The sequence below is a fragment of the Chinchilla lanigera genome, unplaced genomic scaffold, assembly GCF_000276665.1.
Source record: "Chinchilla lanigera isolate Chin_1 unplaced genomic scaffold, ChiLan1.0 scaffold00036, whole genome shotgun sequence".
Lineage (NCBI taxonomy): Eukaryota > Metazoa > Chordata > Mammalia > Rodentia > Chinchillidae > Chinchilla > Chinchilla lanigera.
Window position 1 is genome coordinate 11569079 of NW_004955437.1, and position 23591 is coordinate 11592669.

Genomic DNA, 23591 nt, shown 5'->3' on the forward strand with positions numbered 1-23591 from the left:
AACTCAGGACCTTGTGCTTTCCAGGCAGGCACTGTGCCACTGAGCTATCTTCCCAGCCCCTTCTAATAAGTAGACTTAATGAAGAATGTTCTTCCTACTCCAAAAGGAGCAGTCAACACAGACAGACATTACAAAGTGAGTCTAATGTGGGAGATGCCCCAATTTTATGTAGTAAAGGAAAAGAAGATAATGGATTTGTGTTTGTAAGTTGATTCTTTGTTGAGCTCTTTCTTTTCTCTTCCATTCTCTCCTTTTCCCACCAGCATATCTGTGCTTCTTTACTCTTCCATGAAAATGAAGATGGATTTTTAGCTTCAGTCAATATCTTGAATGTGGTTACAATAATGTATTCAGTGAGTTTTAATATGGCGAGTGTTGAATGGGCGCCTACTTCACATCAGGTACCATTCACAGAAGAGTAAAACACAGCCCATATCCTGGCAGATAAAGAAATAGCGATATACAGAGCTTCCCATAGTGTGCAACACTATTTGAGTGCAGCGAGGCCAGGAGATCCTTGGCCTGGGAATGGTGTAGGAGTCAAGGATGCCCTCACGCGTGCACTCTAGGGAAACATGCTCCAACGAGAGGAGCAGAGAGCAACGCTAGAGGGCAGTGTGCTTAGGCATATGTTAGTACTTACCACTGTGACCCAATCCTGAGGAGGGCAGCTGACAGGAGGAAAGTTTATTTAGCTGAGGGATTCAGTGGTTTTGGCCCATGATGAGCTGCTCCATTGCCTTAGGCCCATGGGGAAGCAGATATCATGGCAGAGGGTGTGGTGAAACAAGTTGTTTATCTCATAGCAGTGAGGAAGGAGATAAGAACCAGGAAACAGATAACAAAGGAAAGAACTGAAGAAGTCAGGGTGGGAACTGTAATGACACTTGGCTGAATAAATATTAACAATTTAAATTTATTTGGTTCATGGCTCTGGAGGCTAGGAAGTCCAAGAGCATGATCCTGGCTTCTGGTGAGAGCCTGGTATTGGGTCATAGCATGGCAGAAGGGCAAACAAGTACTGCTGGGTAGAAATAGAGAATCAGGACAAGCTCTTCCCTTTTATCAGTGATGACAGAATCAAGCCATTCATGTGAGTGGTGCTGTCCCGGTTAAGTCAGGTTTAAAAGCCTCACCTGTTAATACCGTTCAAGGGCAATTGCATTTCAACATGAATCCTGGAGGAGACATTCAAGCCATGGCATGTCGGGAGCTTGACATCAGGCCTGGTGGGAAGGCTTTACACTGCGTTATTCAGCAAATATTGCAAAACAGGAATGTCTCCTGCCTCAGTTAGTACACCTCAGGTGGAGCCAGCCCACGGGAAGTGAACTGTGCAAGCCTGAAGCTCAACATTGAGACCTGGGAAAGAGGTGAAAATATCAATTCGTGTATGAAATAAGCAATGAGAGCTTGTGGAAAGCAAGTGTGGATCCAGAAGAGAGAGCCCAAAATGAGCACCAGGTTCAGGGAAGGTAGGAGAAGGAAGAGTCAGTAAGGGAAGTGATCCAAGATTGGTCAAAGCAAGGTTGGAAATTGGAATAGAGATGCTTGCAGAAACCAAGAGTAAAGAGCTTTCAAGGCCACTGTGATTAACCTGTTTAATTAACAGGGTGGTCCAGGACAGAAGACAGAGCTCTCTAGGGTTTAGTGAGCAGGAGAGGGTGGTGGCTTTTAGAATTAGCACACTAAGCCACAGGTCGATAAGTAGGAAGGCAGGAAGCAGAAGACATGAGGATGCAAACACACTACTACTTTCAAGGTATTTTATGGAGAAGAGAAGAAATATGGTTATGTATCTTGTATAAGAAAAAGAAGGAGGGTAAAAATCTGGGAATATTCGTGAGGACATGGGAAGCTTTCTGAGGTGGGTGCAGGATGGCTGGTATGCCGTCCTTAGTCACTGAGTCCCACACGTGGTGATGCACTTTCTTGGTGACATCTGCCAGCCAGTCCAGAACCGAGACCAAGGAGAGGGTATTCTGGACCGAGAAACCAGGAAAGCATACTGGCCAAAGGCGAAGAAAAGGAGGGAATTGATGTTGATTTAAAAAGAGATTTTTTTTTTTCTCCTTAAGGTACAATATATTCATATTGCTAGAAATCTGAACAGAAGGGAAGAATGACCATCCAAAGTGAGGTTCCCCTGTGACAGTCACCTCCTGCACTAATCCTTTAACCATGAAGTACAAACCTTGCCCATGCTTTTCTGGACACAGCGGGGACAAGGTCAGGGTCAGATAGACCTGGATGAGTTCAGATTCACCTGCTCTATGCCAAGGCCTTGAGCAAGTCCTGCAGCCTTTTAGCTCCTTGGTTTCCCTGTTTATAGCAGGGAAACAACGTGATCACCTCTGCCATTGGGCTGCCTGTGTGATCGGAATTTTGTTAATGAAATCTTTGCCTACAACAGTGTCTTCAAGAGTTCTATCTATTCCCTCTCAGTAGACTTAGTATTTCTATTTTAATATTTATATTTTTGATCCATTTTGATTTTAGTTTAGTGCACAGTGAGCAATATGGGTCTAATTTTAGTCTTCGGCATGTTTTACACCCCCATTTATTGAAGAGGCTGTCTTTCTTCCAGTGAATGTGTTTGGCCCATTTGTCAAAGAGAAAGTGGTCAAGTGTGTTTGGAGTTATATCTGCATCTTCTAATCTGTTATGAAAAAATGTTCAATATCACTGGTTATTTGAGAGAAGCAAATTAAAACAACGTTGAGATTCCATCTCACCACAGAAAGAATGGCTGTTATCAGGACATCAAATAATAACAAATGGGGGCAGGGCTATGGGGAAAAAGCAACCCTTTTTCACTGGTGGGATTGTAGACTGGTACAACCACTGAGGAAATCAGTGTGGATATTCCTCAAAAAACTAAGATTAGAGGTCCAATTTGACACGGCTATTTCTCTTCTTGGTATCTTCCTGAAAGAATTAAAAGCAATATACTACAGTAATATATGGACACCCATGTTTATTACAGCACAATCTGTAATAGCTAAATCTTGGGAAAAGCTCACATAGCCATCAACCAAGGAATGGATAAAGAAGATGTGGTCTGTTTATACAATGGATTATTACTCATCCATAAAAGATAAACTTAAGAGACATTTCCAGGTAAATGGATGAACCTTGAGACCACACCCTTGAGACCACACCCTTAACTGAAATAACCTGAACACACATGTGTAAATATGGCATTGTCTCTCTGGTGTAAGAAACAGAGTGTAAATAAGGACCAAATGTGTAATATATATTGTAAAATAGGAAGGACTGTTCAAAAGGGAAAGAGAACTAGGGAGGTGGGAGAGAGAGAAGAAGGAAGGGAAAGGAAAAAATGATAAAAGGATAAAATCAAAAGGAAGCTTTGTAAATAAGAAGGGAAGAGGAATTGAAGGAATGGGAGGGGAATGAGAAAAAATAGCAATGAAGATATATAATGTACAGGTACAAATTCCATACGATGAATGTGATCATTATTTATATGTAAATTTTACCAATAAACTTAAGTAAAAAAAAGTAGGCAATTGCAAATTGTATTTCCGTGGAAAAGGACATTCTTAGTTACTCTTTTGTATATTGCCTCAGGCCTGACCAAGCCTTGATTGCTGGGTTCTGGAGGAAGTCTAGCAAACCTATTGAAAACCCTGGGGTCAACACTGATTGCTTTGCTGAGATATACTCTAAGGAATGATAACATGATGGCTAATTAGTCACGTCTTATTTTTCTTGCCAGATTGGTTGAGATCCTTGCATTTTGCACGGGTGCTTTTTTGTTCTTTCTGAATGAAGAGTTGCTACAACTGGTATTTGGCGCGGCAGTCTGAGAGGCTGCAAGCCCTTGATCCCAGAATTTTGACTCTCTTGGTTTTCTTTTTTTCTTACTTTTATATTCATCCGTGGGTACCTTGCATTCAGGACCTGACACCCTGAAGAGAACAACATATTTCCTAATGCCAGGTTAAGCCACCGTCCTTCTGGTGCCTTTTGCACACTTGAGTTACGAGACTTTTGATCTGTGGGTGTTGCAAGGGCCTTGTTTGTATGGATTCGGCACCCGTTGTGTCCTTTGCCAAGCAGGGATGTTTTCCTTAGCCCTGTCATTGGTAACATCTCTGTGATCTCAGTTCAGCTGTAGGTGGCCTTGCGCTAGGTCCAGGGCATCCAGATTTCCCTCACTGCACTGAGTCACTCACCCACCTCCTTTACCAGCCTGTTGGGTTGTTTATTTCTACACCCACAGTGTCATCCATTCACTCCTCTGAGTGTCCTCTTAATTAAGGCCCTCAAAACCTATATCCTTGGTAGTCATAAAATTTGTTTACACAATCAGACATTCTCATGATAGGAAAAATGGTGCTGTTTTGCTAAATCCATGCACATTCTTTTAAGCTTTTCTCCACATATAAGTTCTATTTTCATTTTGTAATATAACACTAGTATTTTTGCCATGCCAGTATACTCACATCGATGACCTGAGTTCAAAAACCTATATACAACTTATTCTTTGTTAACTGTGGAAATCTGGGTTGTTTACAACTGGTGGTTTTTGAGGTGCCATGTCAGTGAATAACCTGAGAGTTTAATCTTCGTGCATGTTTTAAATTATTTCTTTGTTATATAAGCCCAGAGATGGGTTTCCTGGGTCACAGCACATGCATTTTCTTTCGCTTCTAACTATTCCTCCTGCATGGTGTCCTTCTCTCCAGAATACATTCTGTGTTCTTGTGGGAAAATCATTCTGCAAAAGCAATGAATTGTAATCATTTTACTTCCTGGAAATTGTCAACATTCCCATAGCACCCTGGCAAGAATAAAGCCCTGTGATCCTGATGTGGCTTTAGTGTCTCTGTAGCATCTGATCTCAGCTGCCTTTTCCTTTAGGGATCCAGATTCAACTCCATTTCTGCCACCCTGGATCTCATGTGCTGGATCCCTTTGCGTGTAGGATGCTTACTTTTTTTTGGTCCAGATTCTGGCAGGAAGCCTGTAGCATGCTCAGACTGCATTACTTGATGAGTATTTAATAAAGTGACTGTGGGCAGTGGTGGGAGCAAAATTTAGGGAGAGTGTGGTCCCTCTGGGAGAATGGTCTTGAGAGCCCCGAGCACTCGGGGTTTGTAGGAGCAACACAGAAAGCTGTGACCGGGATCTTCCCAGCAGACCACACTAGCCGAGCTGGAAGGAAGCCATGGCGTAAGTACTTCAGTCCCATTTTCCATCTGCCCACAAGCTCCTGTTGGAAACTGCCCTGGCCCAACAGGAAGACAGTGGCCCCAGAGCCCAAGGGTGCTGTCCCCACAGTGCAGCCTCAGGTGAAGATGCTGCAGAGTGGATCTGGTGAGTGAATGAACAGGCCCACACACCTCTTCCTCCTATGCAAGGACTGAAGGTGCTTTAATGCTGATCAAGCACTTAACGCAGTCTTAGGTTTTATTTATTCACTATCCTATTCCTCAAACAAAAGAATACCGGAAAGACAGCCACGATCGTTTTGGCTTGTGTGAACAGACGTACAGCCAGTTGAGCCAGGACATCCCCTGGTCCACAGAAGGGGCTGGAAAGGGTGAATGTCTGAACATAGGAGGCAGAAGGGGCACAAGATACCAAGAGGGTAATACAGAACCCTTCTCCAATCCCCGCAAGAGTCAGGTGCTAGAGCTACGGAGATCCACATTCCCCTGCACAGAGAGAGGAAAGCCCCAGCTGTATCTCTGCATGCAAGGTCTTTGGTGGTATAACTCTGCTTTGGAGGAAACATGGACACTTGGGAATCCTAATCCCCAAGCAAGGACTCAAAAACCTCTCTTCTGACAGGTCTATAGCTGCAGTGGGTGCCCACAGCACAACATTGGAATTGCACAGACCCTCTCCACTCTGACCTTAGGGACAGTCCAGGATGTCAACCCAGGGCTTCCTTCCTGGCTGGGGGGCCTTGAGTGCTCCTGTAGATGCTCTGTGGACACTGCCAGTGATCCCATTAGCTTCCTAATCTGAGGCAGAGGCCTGGAGCCTCCCTAGGGTCAGGCCTCTGATCACATTGCCGCCAAGCCCTGAGTTTGTTCAGCATCCTAAGACTCTCAACAGGAAGTAGGGAGGGCTGGTCTCAGGGTGCATAAGCCCTTGGGCCTCAGTTCCTTGTTTGCAAACAACCTACACTTGAGGCCTGACTGACGGAATAACATCCCGGGAACACCCAGGACAGAGCCTGGTGCTTTCCATGGGCATTCCACAGGTCACCCGTTTCCTGCTCACCCTCCAGGGCTTGGTGCCATCTGCCCACCTCATCCTGGCCTCTTTCATAGGCACTGGAGTTGGCACTGTGACACTTCCAGGCAGGACGCCCTGACTTCACTCACGCTTGCTGGTGGCCTTGCTTGGCCCTCAGGAGGCAGCAGGGCACAGCAGACAGGACCAGGACCTGTACCCAAGCCACTGCAGCTGTCCAGCTACAGCAAGCGACCTGCTTACCCTGTACCTCAGCTTCCAGTACTGTCTATGCAGTAGGGAAAGTAGCTGCACCTCCACGATCAGACTGGTCACATGTGCTAGAGTGCTCAGAACAAAGCCCCTGTGGCTTGCTATTTTATCACCTTCTTTAGAATTGGAGGAAGAATAGAATAAACTCATGTGTTCCAAGCTCAAGTCAGCAGCAACCAGAGAGTATGAGAGGAGGTGGCAAAGGCACTAGGTGCACATGTCCTTGTCCCCAGCCCTGCAGTTCCTGGGCATCCAAGGGATGCTGGGGGCCGATGGGGGTGGAAGATGTGATAGAGACAATCAGAACAGTCTCAGTGCCACTGAAGTCCATAGTTTATTCAGTGGCTCTGAGTGTCTTCACGTACGAAATGAGTTTTTGTCCCAAATCTCTTCCTGATCTAAAAAGGACCTTGATTCTACAGAGAAAAGGTTCCAGGAAAGTCATCCCAACCAGGAAGTTTATACCCAATGCTGAGCTAATGTGACTCAGATCAAAGAATGGGCACAGACACGGTCCCCATGGCCTGTCATGGGACAGGCAAGAGACTCTTTCATCCAGCTGGTCACAAGGTCATTCTGACAGCACTGAATACCTCCATCCCACAATGGCGTGTCCTGTTAGCAGACCCTAACACCTTTAGTGACTAAAGAAATAACATTTTTATAAGATCAGGATTACTTTGACCTGTTTTTATGTGGCTTTGTGTACTGTTGATGCGAAAATTTTAATTTTTTAACATTAAGAATATCTACAATATTTTGATCATTTGGGGAGTCAGCTCTTTTTTTTTAAGATACTGGAGGCAGCTCACTCTACACTCGAAGGACATTCGGGCGGTCTCTCTGCCTGGCCAGTTCCGGACTTGGGGAGAAGTGAGCTGGTAGAGACCTTTTGTGCGGGGAAGGAGCCAGGGACACGGGTATGGAAGGAGACAGGACCCCTGACATGTGCGGCTTGCTCATGGCCGTAGCACAGCCTCTCGACAGCTGTCGCTCCCAACTGGCTCCTCTGTTCCTTGTCCTGGGGACCTCAGTCCTGACGCTTTAGTACTAGTAACTCAGCAAATACTCCTCCAGGGAAGGTAAGCCATGCTGGAACTGATACAGACCTTACAAAGCGAGGACACAGCTTTTGGTGGAGCCAGGCTTCCCTGTGATCCTCTAGTTCATACCAGACACACTAACTCCTCTCTCTGGCTTGCTGACTACGGTTTCTCTAATGGCCGCTCCTCCTGCGCTCCCCACCCTGCCCCCTGGTGGGAATAACCTTTGCTAGTTCTTTGCTACCAGACATCAGAGTGGGAGGCTGGGGGCTCCGCTGGTAATGCTGTCCGCGGGTTATCATATACATTCTTACAACTTTAAGTATCACCTGTCAACTGGTGATTTCTAAATGTCCAATTTAAACTCCAAAATCACAGTGCTCTGGACTCTTACTTGATATCTGGATATCTCCCCCGTATCTCAAACTTGGGTCAAAATAGTGCCTGGGATGCATAGGCTCTTCCGCTACCCAGCCTGCCTCCCATCATTTCCTCAACTCCTGTTCTTAGCTTTGGGGCTCATCCCTGCCTGCTCCTTCCCTCACTACGCGCGTCTAACCCACCAACACCTCCTGCCAATGTTCCCACTGAATAACGCGGGTCTCACTCACCTCTCCCATCCCACAGTCCACCAGTCCCCGCCCTCAGCTGTCTTCTGCAAAAGCCCCTCCCCCTCAGTGTTCCGCTTTCAGTTCCTTTGCCCTCTCAGCCCCTCTCCAAATAGCAGCAGCCAAAGGACCTCCTGAAGGAAGTTTACGTTGCTCTCTACTTTTCCTTGGTTAAACCTTTCAGTGTTGCTCTCCGTCCATGGGACAAAATCCAACTCCTCATCCCGTGCAAGCTCTGGATGATGGCGCCCTCACCTGCACCAGACTCACCTCTCCTACACACCCCACACTCATAACCCGGAACCCTCCCCAGCTGCTCAGAATCTGCATTCTTCTCCTATGCCAGATCTCAGCTGAAACGTCACCTCCTCTGTTAGCCTTCTCCAGGACCAGCGCCAGTGGGTGCTGAAGGAGGTGTTTAGTAGACTGCTTACCTGTTAGAGGCTGGACAGTCCCACGCTGGTGTCTGCAGGCCAAGAGCCGGGGAAAACAGTAGCCGCTGTGTTCAGGAAGCTGGAAGCTACAGAACGCAGGCACAGGGATGCGGCCCCAGTCTGAAGCTGAGACCTGGGAGGCCCTGGCAGGTGCTGGTGCGAATCTGTGTTCAAAGGCTGAGGAATCTGGAGTGTTCTGTCTAAGGGTGAAAGCAGCAGGGAGAAATGTGCCCGCTGCGGAAGGGTCTGGTTGGTGTCAGCAGGCACGAGCTTCCCTCCCCTCCACCGCTCTACCCCATCAGGGCCTCTGGCCTGGCAGATGATACCGCCCACATTCAGGGCGGGTTTCCCACTCAGTGAGCTGAGCCACGTGCCAGGCATCCCCAGGAGCAGCCTCACAGACACACCCAGGAGTGACCTCACCCATTTGCCAGGTGTCTCTTAAACAGGCAAGGTGACAGCCGGGATTAGCAGCTCCCCAGGCAGTCATCATCCTCCCCATTGCTCCGGACAACCCACAGTGCTCGTGTACATGCATACATGGTTTTCTTGAATATGATCGTATGTGTTCTCTGGACTACAAGGTTAAAGGAGACAGGACCAATGAGGGTCTCGTCCATTACAGGGCCCAGTACAGCATCTGGCATGTATGAGGACATTTTATAAATATGTCTGGAAAGGGAGGGAGAAAAATGAAGGGAGGGAAAGAGAAGGGGGAAAGGGAAGAAAAAGAAAGGATGGGGAAGGGAGCAAGAGAAAGGGAGCAAGGAGAGAGAGAGAGAGGGAAAGAGTTGTTCTAAATTGGCATCATCATAAATAGAGATGTCTGCTTAGAGCTCCGGAGGCAAGCAGAGGCATTGAGCAACGCCTGGATGTGTCATGGTTCTTTTGTTCTTTAAGTAGCTACCTCCTGTCAGGTGCTTTATGAATTATTTCAGCTTTTTTTTTTTTATAGCCCTAAGCAAAGCTGTAAGAATTCCCTTTTGTTTGTAAGAAAAAAGCAGCACTGCAAACTTAAGGAGCTTGCCCAAAATCTCACACTGGTTCTGAATGTGAAGGGCCCAGGCTGTCCCCACTGCTCCCTAAAGTCAGTCTCCATGGTTTAAGTGACACAGGAGTAGCTGATCTCCCTCCCAGGCCTATGGCTGACAACCACTGGCTACTTTTTAATTTTTTTCAGTTGCTATTTGAAAGAATTTGTGAAGAACTTCCACATTTGGGTTAAAGTAGAAGATGGAATTGCTGCAGGGGTTCCATGTGAAGCAGAGGAGTGACCTCACCCCACCTGACTCTTGGGGGAGCTGATGTTGATTGGCGGATTCTCTTGAGCAAGGCGGGACCTGTTTCCATGGTGTCAGCACAACAAGAGTCCAGGCTAAGGCTGCCTCCGGTGCAGAGCTCTTGGATTTCATATACACAGTAAGTGGTTTTCTAACATCCCTTCCTTATTACTACAGAATTTACAGAACACTCATATTTATTACAACCTGTGTTACTCACTCCTCTGTAAATTGAGGTGCATCTACCAGAAAGACGGAAATGTGTGTAACTAAATTCACAAAGATTGATGTAAAGGAGTGTGTTTGCTAAATTTCAGTAGTCAGTGATAGGCTAGTGAACATAAATGAAAATAAAAATGCAAACAAATATATGCAAATAAATATGCAAATAAGACTTTTAGAAAGTCCCTCTTTAAAAACTAGCTTTATTTGTATATAAGTCATACCCCATAAAGTCAAATCCATTTCAAGTACACCAGTTCACTGGCTTTAGTATTTTAGTGTTGTGAAACTATTACCCAGAAAAATCTAATTTAAAAACATTGCATTATCCCCAAAAGAATCCCTGTACTTACCAGCAATCATGCCCCATGCTGACCCTCATCCCAGCTCTAGGTAACTAAAAAGCCTACATTTTGCCTCCATTGATTTGCCTTTTCTGAGCATTTCACATAAATGAAAGTACATACTATGTGGTCTTCTATGATTCACTTAGTGTGTTTCAAGATTTACCCATGAAGTATATACCAGTACTTCATTCCTTTCTAATCACCAGATGATAACTCATTATACAGATTTTCCACATTTTACTTATCCTTTCATCTATGGGTAGGTGATTGAGATGTTTCTACTCTTTGCCTATAATGAACAATGATTCTATGAATATTCATGTGCAGATATTTGTGTGGCTATGTTTTTGTTCTATTGGACACATATCCCTTTGGGAGATTCATACTTTTCAATGTAAAAACTTACTATAGTAACCAAGATGATAGAGTTACTCTAGCTTGGCATGGTTGCACATGCTTGTAATCCCAGCTACTTGGAAAAGGAGGCAGGAGGAGTCCAAGTTTAAAATTAGTCTGGGCAACTTAGCAATATTTTTTCTCAAAATAAAATTTAGAAAGAGCTTGGGATATAGCTCAGTGATGAGGCACTTGTCTAGCTTGTGGGAGATCCTAGATTCTGTCTAGTACTGCAAGGAAACAATTGTGGTAGTGCTAGTACAAGAATTCAATGGAATAGAATGGAAAGCTAAGAGTGAATGCTTACATTAATTCTCAGTTGCTTTTAACAAGGGTTCCATATATAAAAATTAACTCAAATGGGTCACAACTAAATATAAGGCTCAGTACCATCTCAGAGGGGAGCACAGTAACAAATCTTTGTGAGGTGGAGAACCACCTTCCTCCTTTGTGTGTAAATATTTTGTGGTCCCAATACCATCTGTTGAAGGCTCCTCTTTCCCATTGAACTGTCCTGTCACGTGAGTTGAAATCAGGAAGCAGAGTCCTCCAACTTTGTTCTTTTAAAAGTATTTTTGGCTATTCTGAATCCTTCAAATTTCTATATTTTTTTAGGATCCACTTTTCAAGTTCTTGGAAATACATTTTGCTGCCCAATGGCAACTTTTAGTTGAATTGCAACTCATCCATAGGAAGTTGAACAATCTTCTTGGTACAAACTCAAATGTGGTCATGCGCGGTTGGGGGAAGCCTCAGCCTGGACGCAGGTGCCATGCGAGACCAGGAAAGAGGATGCAGACGCTGATTAGAGCGGCACTTTTGCTTCCAGTGGCATCTGCAGATTAGAAACACTGGTACTTTTGTTTACCATTTTATGCCTGATCAAATCCTCTAGGATAAGGGTTTTTTCCTTAAAGGAAATGTAAAAAGTAAAGCCCAGTTGGTGCCATTTTATGGTTACTTCATGGCACATGTGTAATAAATAATCCTTTAGACTGAGGTCGAGACGTTGAGGTTAGGGTTAGGGTTAGGGTTAGGGTTAGGGTTAGGGTTAGGGTTAGGGTTAGGGTTAGGGTTAGGGTTAGGGTTACAGCTAATTTCTAACTGGTTAGATGTGTCAAGTTCCTGTCTCACAAAGCCAAAGAATGGACTTGAGAACAAAGCAGATGAATGGAAGGAAAATTTCATTAGAGAATCCTCCTGAGAAGCAGGAGGGGAACTTAAAGTGGGTTTCTACTGGGGCTCTTTGTCTAGGAGGTTTTGAAACTGTAAAATCACATTACAAGTTAGTTTGGGTCAAACCATAATCAACCTATAGTTTTACAAATGCTTTCACTTAGCTAATACTGATCTAGTAGGAAAACAAGGTATGTAACAAGGCGGAGTAGAGCAGAGAAGAATCAAGACATTTCTGGAAGGGATAGGAGTGAGCATCCGAGTGTTTTGGTCATTTAGCTACATGCTTGTTACATTGTTTCAACATGTTTGTTACGATGAATCTGTGTGTTTGTTGTGCTGTTTGGCTTAATAGACCAGATGGTATTAGTTAGAGCACAGCTTTGAGCTGCTATTTATCTCTGGCTGTGCTCACAAGTCAGGCCCTGGTGCTTCTGTCTTGGGGTCTGGTTTCTATGGACACAGCCCTTGACCACAGGCCTGGCTTGCCTCATCTCTATTCTGACTCTATCTTGGGCCTTGTCCCTTTCTAACTGCCTGTCAATCACTACATAACTAAGCCGTCTGCCTTATTAGGGTGAGGGTTAGGGTTAAGTTTAGAGACACACTGTTACCCCAGTATGGAGAAGGATCCAGAGCTGCTTGTTACACATGCAGGATCTTGGACCCCATCCCAGATCTACAGAGCCAGCTTCCAGGTACACAGCCTCCCCACAGGAGCTGGAGAGACCAGCAAGCGGCATCTATCTCCACAGCCAGACCTGGCTCCTCCTGACTAGGCTGGGCCCTGAAACCCCAGGAACCCCCGTCCCCTAGCCAGCTGCCAGAGTGAGTGGCCAGCCTCTCTGGGAGACCTGGGGAGCACCACGGCAGAGAATGATGCTGCCTACCGGCTGGCCAAGCCTCTCCCCCAGGCTGGTTCTCTGTGCCCCAGAACACCCCCAGTTGAGCCCAGGGAAGGAAGCACCCAGGTCATCAGGGAGGGTAGGCAAGGCTTGGCCTCCTGTGTAGATATTGTTTTCAGGTTCTGTGTAATAGCTTTGATTTTGCCTCTTGGCATAAACATATTAGTTCTTTGTCTCTTTGCACAAACAACTGTGGATCCTTGGTCTACACTGGAGACTCCTTATCCTTGCCTACATTTGGGATCCTCCTGTGTCAGTCACCAATATGACTCCCATGTAACCTTTGCAGGGGGCGTTGAGGTCTCTTAATTCCCAGTCTGGTGAAAGTTTTCTTCCTGTCCCCTGAGCACTTATGGCCCTGTCTCTTGACCTCTCTGGGTGTCCTTGAAATTTAACAGGACAGACCCGAGAGTGGCTTATATGAAGAGGATCTCTGCCCTCACCAAGTATTTCAGATTCAGTAGTCTGAGGTTAAGCCTTCTTGAGACCTCAGCTTGAGCCTTGAGATCAGCAATGTCCCCAGAGGCTGCAGCTCAGGTAGCCTCTGTCCCCATTCCTATTTTCTTTTTTTTGTTTGTGGGGGGCTGTACTGGGGATTGCACCCATGGCCTTCGCACTGAGTTACAACCCCAGCTCTTTTTGTTTTTATTTTAAAACGGTGCCTCTCTAAGTCACTACGTTGCCCAGGCTGGACTCTAATTTCTAATCTTCCTGCCTCAGCCTCCCAAGTAGCTGGGATTACAGGTGTGTGCCACCATGCCCCGCTCACACAGATCTGTGCAACCCTGGCAAGGAATCAAGCGTTGCCATAGAATTTCCTAAATGGAGGGTCTCCCCTGCAGTTTGTCATGGAACTGACCAAGATGTCAGACATGACAAGACTCCACCAAGCCGTGGCTGTGGGGGACTACGGCGCAGTGAAACGGCTTCTGAAGAAAGGCCTCTGCAACCCGAATCACAAGGACGCGGACTGGAACGACCGGACCCCACTGCACTGGGCTGCAATCAGAGGTGAGCAGTTGGTACCAAGGCGGAGTCCGTTGTTCTTTGGCCCCCACCCATGTGGTCCCCATCTGCTGTGGGGCGGGGACAGAAAATTTCCCTGGAGCCAGGTGGGGCAGGTCAACCCCAACATGGCCGTGTGCTGGCATAGCACCTTGGGCACGTTGTTTACTGTCTCGGCCTCGGTTTATTCTCCTATATGACAAGAGAAGCTGTGCCACTCTGGTCCCGCGGCGGGTGCCCAAGAAGAGTGTCAGTATACGTAGTGTGATGTAAAGATACAGTGAAGGCTTAAATTTTTAAAATTTATCACAGTAGAAGACACACTGCCTTTAATTCCCCTCCAAATCTTTCCCTGTGCTTTGAACACACTCATCCCATTGCCCTTGCCATGTTCTGCAGCAGCTCTGGAGTCCTCTTTCAGGAGTGTATGTAGTTGCACTGTCCCGGCTGCCTTGATGTCTTGAATTGATTCGAAATGTTTCCCTTTCCTGGTTATTTTGACCTTGCGGAAGAGCCGGAAGTCACACAATGCCAGTTCTGGTGGCATGCAGCAGCTGCATTAACCATAATATTGATCACAACTGGTAAAGACACTCAGGAAAGAGGACTTCCAGAAGTGCTTTCACATGTGAAAAGAACCACACCATGGGGTAAGTTTGCTCAAAGTGAGAGAGAGTGTTTTGGGGAGGATTCCTGGTAATGTATCTTTTACTGTAATGAATTTTTACATTTTCGTTTAAACATTGTTGCATTTTTTTATCACACATTTTACAATGCCTGGGGTAGTCTGCTCTCCGTCAAAACTGGTAGTTTATCTGCTTGTCCACGGTGGAAGCAGAGCAACACGGAAAAGGGGAAAACTTCTTGTCTCATTGTGGGTTCCCCACGGCCCACACAGCCTGCCCTAGGATGGGAGGACAGGAGGATGGGAGGAAGACAGGCATGGACTCAGGCTGGGCTTGTTGAAGGCCTGGCACCAGGACACCACCAAAGAATGATCAGCAGCAAAGCGCTGTGGCCAGCTTTGCTTCGTAAATATTTGCTTTGACTCCTGTGTGAGAATGCGTCCACAGAAAGCAAGACCGATGACATAAGGCTTTCTTGGGAAATTTGCAAAATCCAAGTACAAAGGATTGGTGGCTGTACCCTTGTTAGGGAGCATTTGCTCTGTGTGGGGCTCTCTGCTCGGTGCTTTATGCCTGTGACCTCACTGGCACCCTGCAAGTATTCAGTGAACAAGCGGTAGCATCTCTCCTTCTGCAGAGGAAGACTCTGAGCTACCGATGATGCTCCTTGCCCGTGGTGACCCTTGCTAGGTAGCGATACTGTGAGGATCTGAACCCACAATCCCCTGGTTAGCAAGCCTGGGCCCTCCAGCTGTGTAGCAACAAGGGCAGTGGGCTTTAAAATGTTTGTTTTGGAAAAGAGCATTGAGATTGCTGAGGGAGTATCTTATTGATACTACTATGGGTGGGTGGGAGGGAGCATCTAGATGGGAAGGGGACAGGGACAGGCAAGAGAAGTTCAGGAGGAACTGAGGGACTCAGGTCAGGTGAGGACAGCACTCAGGCACGAAGGAGGCTCTGGTAGGACAGTGAGAAGGAGAAGGAACACAAGTGAACAATGAAGAGACACCTCAGCGGCTACTGTCGGCCCCTTCTTGTGCTGTCGGGCTGGACCTGACCTTGGGCCACAAGGGACACTTTCCTCCGCTTCACCCTGTCCTTCCTCGTTCCCCCAAGGGCACATGGAGGTGCTGCATCTCCTGCTGGAGCACGGAGCCAGGCCCTGCCTGGTCACAGATGTTGGTTGGACCCCAGCTCACTTTGCAGCTGAGTCGGGTCACCTGGGGGTCCTCAAGGTCCTTCATGCCCTGCATGCTGCCATCGATGCCCCCGACTTCTTCGGGGACACACCCAAGAGGATCGCGCAGATCTATGGGCAGAGTGCCTGCGTGGCCTTCCTGGAGATGTAAGTCTATCTCTCCCCAACTCCGGCAAGAATGAGAAGCACTGCCTGTGGCCGAGATCTTCCCAATCCAGTCATTTCTGGTCACGATGATGAAATGAGGAAATTCAACCAACTGACTACTGTTTGTTACTAGCTTTTAAATGGAGTTATTTTTATTAGTTTTTCACTGAAATGAGCAGTTTGGGGTGAAAACTATAATGACCTGTTGTTTTAGGTTATTACGAAACTTATATCTGTTAAAAGAATTGGGACAAGAAGTTTGAGGATGTATCATAGTCCGGGATTAACAATCCCTTCTTGAAGGGTTCCGTCAGTGACCTCAAGCTATATCTGAGCTTGCTGCATGATCTTATACAAGTGAAGCCACTTCTCCCAGCCCTCAATTTCCTCATATTTAAAATGAGACAGATAGGGGGCTGGAGATTTAGCTCAGGGTTAGGGTTAGCGCCTGCCTGGCAAACACAAGGTCCTGAGTTCAATTCCTGGTACTGGAAAAAAAAACCAAACAAACAAAAAAATGAGACAGATGAATTAGACTTCTACTTTTAAGACTTATCTAGCTTTTAAAGCTTCTATGTTTATCTAGACACCAAGATAAAGACACCAAGATAAGAATTTATCTAGCTGGCATTCCTAACTTTTTCCTCAGTCCAGCAATTGAACTCATTATGTATGAGCCAGGTACAAGCCAGGTACCTATACAAACCAGGTATCCCATCCCTGGGACAAAATACATGACATGCACAATTTAAGAAGAAACTTAACATGGTGGCTTAGGGTTTCAGAGAATTCAGTCCATTGTTGACCAGCTTGAAGGTGCAGTCAACATGGCAGAAGGGTCTCATGGAAGATAGCTGCTCAGGTCACAGCAGCCAGGAGGCAGAAAGAGAGACACAGTCTCCTAAGCCGTGCTTCAGTGACCCACCTCTTCTGACCAGGCCCCACCTCCTAACACACATCCAACTGTAAACTCATTGCTGGATTCATCCAGTGATACGTTTAATACTCCTATGGTCCAATCCTCTCCTAAAAACCCCAGATGAGACTTTTGGGGGGCATTTATATCTAAACAATCAAAGTCCCAGTTATAGATATAACAGTCATCTCTCTAAAAAGGACAAAAATACAACGTATCAATCTATAATTCCATTGAGTCAGCAAGTAACTCATCCAAGTAAAAGTTGAATATGAGAGTGTGGGGTTTACTGCTTGGAAACAAGGTTGGAGAGACACCAAATCCATCACTGGGGCAGTGTGTTATGGGGTGAAGGTGACAGTGACTCCCTCCTAAGATTAGATTGAAAATGCAGTTATTGTCAGAAAGTTAAAGCCGAGTGTGGTGCTGCACTCCCATGATCCCAGCACTTAGGAGGCTGAGACAGGAGGATCCCTGTGAGTTTGAGGCCAGCCTTGGCTACACACGATACTCTGGTTTCTCTTCAGATTGTATAAATCTTTTGCCTTTTACACAGTGAGTGCAAGGCCAGCCTACACTGCATAGTGAGACCCTGTTTCAAAAAAACAAAAAAACAAAAAAACAAAAACAAAAAAGAAAGAAAGAAAGAAAGTTAAACCAGTAAAGTCTTTGCCTATAATAAAATCAGTTGTCTGTAGAAGTAATCGAAGACTTCTCTTAAGGGTGATATCACCCACTAAAAACATCCATATTACAGACCTGGGAGTTAGGACGCAGAACCTGAGTGCTGATCGCAGAGTCCCCTCTCCCTGGTCTCTGACCCCTGCCTATGCTTGGTGACCTCCGTGCACTGTGGACGTCCACAACACGAGACCTTGTTCCCTGTGCTTTCAGAATTCTAACACACCACCGTATGACCATCCTTCCTTCATCCTGTCAGGTCCTACTCCTGTTCTTTGATTGTCAATACCTGTTTTCTCTCTTGATCTCTCACCTCCTGCAGGTTTCACCAACTCCCTCTGGACACAATGACTCATGACTTCTACTTTCTTCCAAGGTTCACTTCTTTCCAGCCCTTTACCATTCTGTTGTGTATACCCCAGAATCCCAACCTGGGGTGAATCTCTATATTCTCCACTCCTATGTTTGATCACCCAGAGAAATCCCACAAAAAAGCAAATGAGCCGGGTGTGGTGGTGCACGCCTGTAATCCCAGCACATGGGAGGCTGAGGCAGGAGGATCATTGTGAGTTTGAGACCAGCCTGGGCTATGAAATGAGCTCAAGGCCAGCCCAAACTGCATAGCAAGACCCTGTCTCAAAAAGACAAAAAAAAAAAGCAGATGAGTAGTGCCAGAAGGCTTAAGATGTCTGCTCTCTGGCTTCAGAGCAGGGCAGCTGTTTCTTCCTGTCCTGCTTGCTCAGCAGCCGTCTCAAGCCCCAGCCACACTTCAGCCTGCTTCTCCTGGGTCATCTTCTTGAGGCGAGGGGCACACGGCTTTCTATACCTCGACTTACAGACCCTGCACAGCCCCCACCCCTCCTCCTTGAGAAGTGGTACCCTGCCACGTGGACCTTTATATCAGGCCACCCTTGCTGTAGTATTTGTGCATTTTTACTCTTTCTCTGTATTTTTGGGTTATTATACCCTGCCTTTACTTCCTCTTGATCCATGAACTTGTTCAAATGGATCTTATGAAACAAACAGTTATAGGCCCCTCTTGACCTGCTGTCTTCCTCTCCGTCCCTATGCTTCTGAGCCCCTGGAAGTGCGATGTCTGCTTCTTCCCCTTCTCCAGATGTCTTCCAGATCTTAGTACTGAAACGCTCTCACCTACACTCCTGGGAAGCTGCCATTGCTAAACCAACCTCCTCTTCTCAATCACACCTTCCCACCATTAATTCCGCATGGATGTTTCCAAAACTCTAGTCCTCCTCTCCCGCTACTGTCTTAGTTTTCCTGCCCCTACCTCCTCCCATGATTTCTATACAGATTTCTCAAGCTCAGTCTTGTGACTTCTTGCACTAGAAACACGCAAGTAACTGTACTTGAGGAAGGAGCAGCCCCTGCTTTAAGCTGTCATTGAGTCAGTCTACTAACACCTCCCTGGGTTCCAGCTGGTCTGAGTCTGTATTAACACCTCTCTGGGGTCACATCTTCCTCACTGCTGTCATGCAAGCAGCGTCCTTGTTGTCTAACGCTCCGGGGCGACTGTGGACATGCGCTGACTCAGTCTCCCCTTCCCTCCAGGCCCTCTGTAAAGCCCCCACTCATACCCCTTTGTCCCCAGGGCTGAGCCGCAGTGTCGCGCCCACCGCCTGGCCGGGCTCCCCCAGGATGAGCACGACCCTGACTGGGATGCTGGGAAGTCCCGGCTGCAGCGTTCACTTCGGTCCGCAGCACCAAGCACCCGCCAGAGGAGAAGAGGCCACTGGGGGACCCAGCTTGGTGACACCCAGGAGCGGGGTCTTCTGCCTTCCAAGGACCCCTTGGCCCACACCAGGGGTCACAGGGCACCCCATGTTACCCAGGGGCCTAGCAGAAGTGACTTTCTGCAGCCCAGCAGCACAGCTGAAGCCACCTGTCGCTAGGGGGATGGACAGGCACCCGCCGTCAGCTGCCTGTGTGTGTCTCCTGCAATGGAGGCCTCCTGACCACCCCTGCCCCACTCTAATGATGGGAATTGGGGGAACAAAAAGTTTATCTGAAGAGGGGTGGCCGTAAAAGCAAAAACTTAAAAATCTCCAACATCCTCTGATCAATTAGTCCATAAAAACTTGCCTGTTGTCACACAGACGAGGCCAGGACGTGGACACCTGCATCTCTGATTCCTTCATGGGGTGGGCGCCACAAGCCCACACAGACACTTTGACCCCAGTCACCTCTGCACAGGAGGAAGAGCTGGGCAGAGACCAGGTCAGTACGGAAGAGCCGAACCCAGGACCGCTGAGTTCCATCCCATGCAACTAATGAGAGAGAATGGGAAGGAGTGGAACCTGTGGTTAAGCCTATGGTTTCGGGCAGGGGATACAGCAGTGTGGCACGGTGCCTGCCTGACAAGCATAAGGTCCTGAGTTCGATTCCCTCTACAGTTTCAACTATACATTTGTGAAAACTTAAATACAGATTAAATAATTCCGATAAAAAATATAACAGCTAAGTTAAGGTATAAAACACACATTGGATTGTGAACACTTCATGCAAGAACATGCAAAATGTCTCTATAATAATGTTTAATATTGATTTGTTGCTAATACTATAGCTACTGTAGGGCTGAATAAAATTTATTATCAAAATGAATTTTATCTCTTTCTTTTCATTTTTAAAAGCATGGTTTCTCTTATATGAGAGACCCAAGGTATAAATAAATAGAAAAATAAAAGGTCATAGGAAGCAGGGAGATAAATCTTTCTCAAGTGGGAAGGGAACCAAGATGTGGAGGGAGAGGGAAAAGCAGGAAGGGAGTGAGAAAAGGGATTAAGATGGGTCATGCATGTGTGCCAACTCCACACAAGAAATGGAAACATTGTAACTGCACATATGTACAAAAAAAAGAAAAAAGAATAAGAAAAGAAAAGGATCAAGAGATGGGTGTATCAGGCAGAGAAAGGGAATAAAAAGGAATTAGATGTATTATACACACATTATATATTATGCACCAGTTCCCACAAGGAATGTAAACATGTACGAATAAAGAAACTTTACAAATTAAAAAAAAAGAGAGACTGCTGCAATGTTTAAAATTATCTCGGTGGCCTGCACTGCATTTTCACTCACCAATAGCCCTGCTCTTGAATTCAGACCATACTTATAGCTTCTGCCGGAAGACAGGTCCAGACTCGTTTATTTCCATTGGCTCTTCCATGTTCTAGCTTTATTAAATTCTCTAAACCAGTGTCTTCAGCTACCAAACATCCATCCATCAATGACTGCTTCTGCTAATTCAGGGAAGGGTTGATCTGAACTGGTTTGAATTTTCTAAAGTAAATAATGCTTTAGTTTAGGAAAGCAATATGGAGGTAGAGGATGCCCTTTCTAACACCCCGGCCCCCAGCACTGATCCTCCTTCTCCACACCTTGGAGTTCATGGATGGTTCCTGCAGGTCACATTGGTTCTGATACCCACAGCACAAACTCTGGAAGACACTGACTCCAGCTGGCCTGCAAGATTCTTCTCCTGGGAACTAGGAAAGAAGATTTTGTGAGAGGCTGGGACAGCAACAGTTAATGTTGGAACAATGGAGAGGTTGATTCTACCACCAGGCAGAAGGAGTGTAGAGGGGTATTCTACAGAGAGGAGGGGAAATTGAGGCAAGAGATGGATGGGAGGAGGAGATAAACAGATAGAGAGAGACACACAGCTTTCTAGTTCCCACTTTTGGCTCCTTACTCAGGAATCTGTGAAATACTGTTTTCACGATAATATTTCACTTGTGAGTACATTAAACTAACACTTTTCTTTGCAACCAGACTTTTTCTAAGGACACTATTTTAATATGATAGGTTCAGGAGTCATGCTGACCTAGGCTTTATTCTCCTCTATGAACCATGCCAAACCTCCCTCCCCTCATGGGTGGCTGTGAGCTAGAACTCTCCAACTGATCCACACATGGCCATGGCTCCACTATGGAAGGGAGCTCAGTTTCCCCTGGGAATTTCAAGGGGATCCAGGGACAATGCTCTTCACAGGTCTGGTGAGAATGAGTCATCCTTGCCTAGCTTTATGGTGTGGAGAATAGCCTGTCCTCCATTGGCAAGGAAGACTGTGAGAGGGACAGTCTCCCCAATGGGCCTCTGTGCTGTGACCTGGTAGTCCCCTTCTATCCTTCTGCTGCCCTCCTTTGTACTTACTTTCATGGAGGTGGTAGGAGACGTAGTCTTTCCCTCAAGGTTCTACACAGAGAGTGAGGACAGGAGAAAGAGGGTTCCATGGGAGCTTCCCTGTGTGAAGTAGTTGGTGCAATAGACACTCCCTCAGCACCTTACCTGTGATTAGATCCAACCTGCACAGCACACCTGAAGGGCAGGCATCCTCATCTCTAGCTGACACCACACATTGAAATTCTGGGAGATGCAGTGGCTTCTCTTGGCCCCCCCCCCCAGACATGGATGGAGCACAAACTCTACAGGCCCTGTGAGTGGGCAGCTTGCCTGAGTTTTCAGTTTCTCCATCTGTAGACTGGGGTGATCCAGTGCCTGCATCAGCGGCCATGGTGAGGGTGAAATGAGACCAAGCATGTCCAGTACTCAGCACAATGGCCTCCATCCAGGGGCAGGGCATGCAGTTTCAGTTGTGGCTATTCTTTTTCTCCACCTTCAGTGTACCCGATATGCAATGAAAGTGCTCACTCAGAAGCATCAGCTCATCCCAGGGAGGGAACTTGGTGGTCCATCAGAGACCCCAGAGGAGATGCTCACCATATGCTGGACCTGAAGTTGGCTCCCTTCTGAGAGGCCTCAGAGCTGAAGTTAACTTCCTGGGACACAGGTTTATAGCTTGCAAAGTATATGGATTATACATGTCCCCTCCCAGATCGGAAGAGGAAGAGACACTTCTCTACACATCTTATTACTTGGATAACAAAGTCAGACAAAGACGTCACAACAAAACCACAAATATTCCTCATGAACACAGATGCCAAAGTGCTTAGCCAAGCATAGTCAAATCCAGCCCCATATGAGAGGGTCTTTCACTACAGCTGTGAAAGTCAATCTTGGTCAGCTGGATGAAGAAACTGAAGCGCATTACACCAAGTGTAAGGATGCCACACTCTGAAGGTTACATACTGTGGGAGCCACTTATGTGACACTCTGGAAATCGGCAACCAGGCTACAAAACAGATTAGTCATTGCCAGACACTGGGGTGGAGGAATGGTGGACTCCAAAGAGGCGCAGGTAAAGTGGTTTCGGGCCACATGGGGGTTCTTTATCTTGGTTATGGTCTGGTTACATGACTAATGTACACGAAAATGTGTACATTTTACATGGGTGACATAGACATTAACAGGGAAGGAATCAGTGCTTACTTAACTCATATTTTTTAAAAAAGCGGGAAGCCCCAGGAACTTCTCTGGCTGCGGGTGGGGTGAATGGACTCTCAGCCCCTCACACCCTGCCCCGAGAGAGCCAGTGTTCCGGAAGCATCTGGACCCCTTGGCTCGAGTCTGTGCTCACCCACACCACCACGGTTCCCAGCTGAAACTCACAGAGAGAGCCAGGTATTTCCCAGCTACACCTTGAGGGCAGAGCGCGCACATCAGGACCCTGCTGCCCAAGCCCCAGGAACTTCTCTGGCTGCGGGCGGGGCAAACAGACTCAACCCTGCACGCCCTGTGCCCAGTGAGCGAGTGCTCCAAAAGGCACTGACCCCAGGTGCAAGTCTGAGCTTTGCCTTTGCCCAGACCCCCTAGCCAGTTGAAGGCTGGGAAAGTCTGTGACTGATACCCATCTGGGCTGCATCTGGTTCCTGTATGTATCCTGATCAGACTGGAAACATAAATTCAGGTGGTTCACAAACTGCAGATCCTGCAGTTTGTGTCTGAACTATACCTGTACCCTAAATTACCTGGGGACATAGGTCCACGGACTGGGATTGCCACACCAGTGCAACTGGAGTCAGGTCACGCATGTGCCCTGAACTGCAAGGAGACACTGGATCAGACGGTCGGCCATCAAATGACACAAATGCCCATGTCTGAGAACGGGGATAACTAGATATAAATCAAAAACTGTTGGAAAACCCGAGACTAAGTAGCACTACTCAGAGGTCACCAGGGGCAAACCTGAACAACAGGAAAAGTAGGG

At 46.8% G+C, this 23591-nt stretch overlaps 2 protein-coding genes across 6 annotated transcripts in view; one reads left to right on the forward strand and one right to left on the reverse strand.

Annotated features, from left to right (window-relative positions):
* Pla2g7 (phospholipase A2, group VII (platelet-activating factor acetylhydrolase, plasma)) overlaps positions 1-8864 on the reverse strand; it is a 43692-nt gene extending 34828 nt beyond the window's left edge. For all 5 annotated transcript variants that reach the window (XM_005389865.2, XM_005389864.2, XM_013517097.1 and 2 more), the window contains exon 1: positions 8569-8864. The gene's annotated coding sequence lies outside the window, so the exon portion shown is untranslated. The remainder of the gene's footprint in view (positions 1-8568) is intronic.
* A 1019-nt stretch (positions 8865-9883) lies between these two features.
* On the forward strand, positions 9884-20086 carry Ankrd66 (ankyrin repeat domain 66). The gene is made up of 5 exons (XM_013517100.1): positions 9884-9987; positions 13737-13905; positions 14412-14549; positions 15642-15870; positions 19077-20086. Exons 2-5 carry the CDS (start codon positions 13743-13745, stop codon positions 19375-19377), a joined length of 831 nt encoding a protein of 276 aa, XP_013372554.1. The 5' UTR covers positions 9884-9987; positions 13737-13742; the 3' UTR covers positions 19378-20086.
* Positions 20087-23591: the final 3505 nt, after the last annotated feature.

Bases quoted from the DNA above. Each gene is read 5' to 3' on its own strand.
- Ankrd66 (XM_013517100.1), top strand. From the start codon at position 13,743: ATGGAACTGACCAAGATGTCAGACATGACAAGACTCCACCAAGCCGTG. The intron at 13,906-14,411 runs GTGAGCAGTTGG...ACCTTGCGGAAG, and splicing joins GCACTGGGCTGCAATCAGAG to AGCCGGAAGTCACACAATGC. The intron at 15,871-19,076 runs GTAAGTCTATCT...CTTTGTCCCCAG, and splicing joins TGCGTGGCCTTCCTGGAGAT to GGCTGAGCCGCAGTGTCGCG.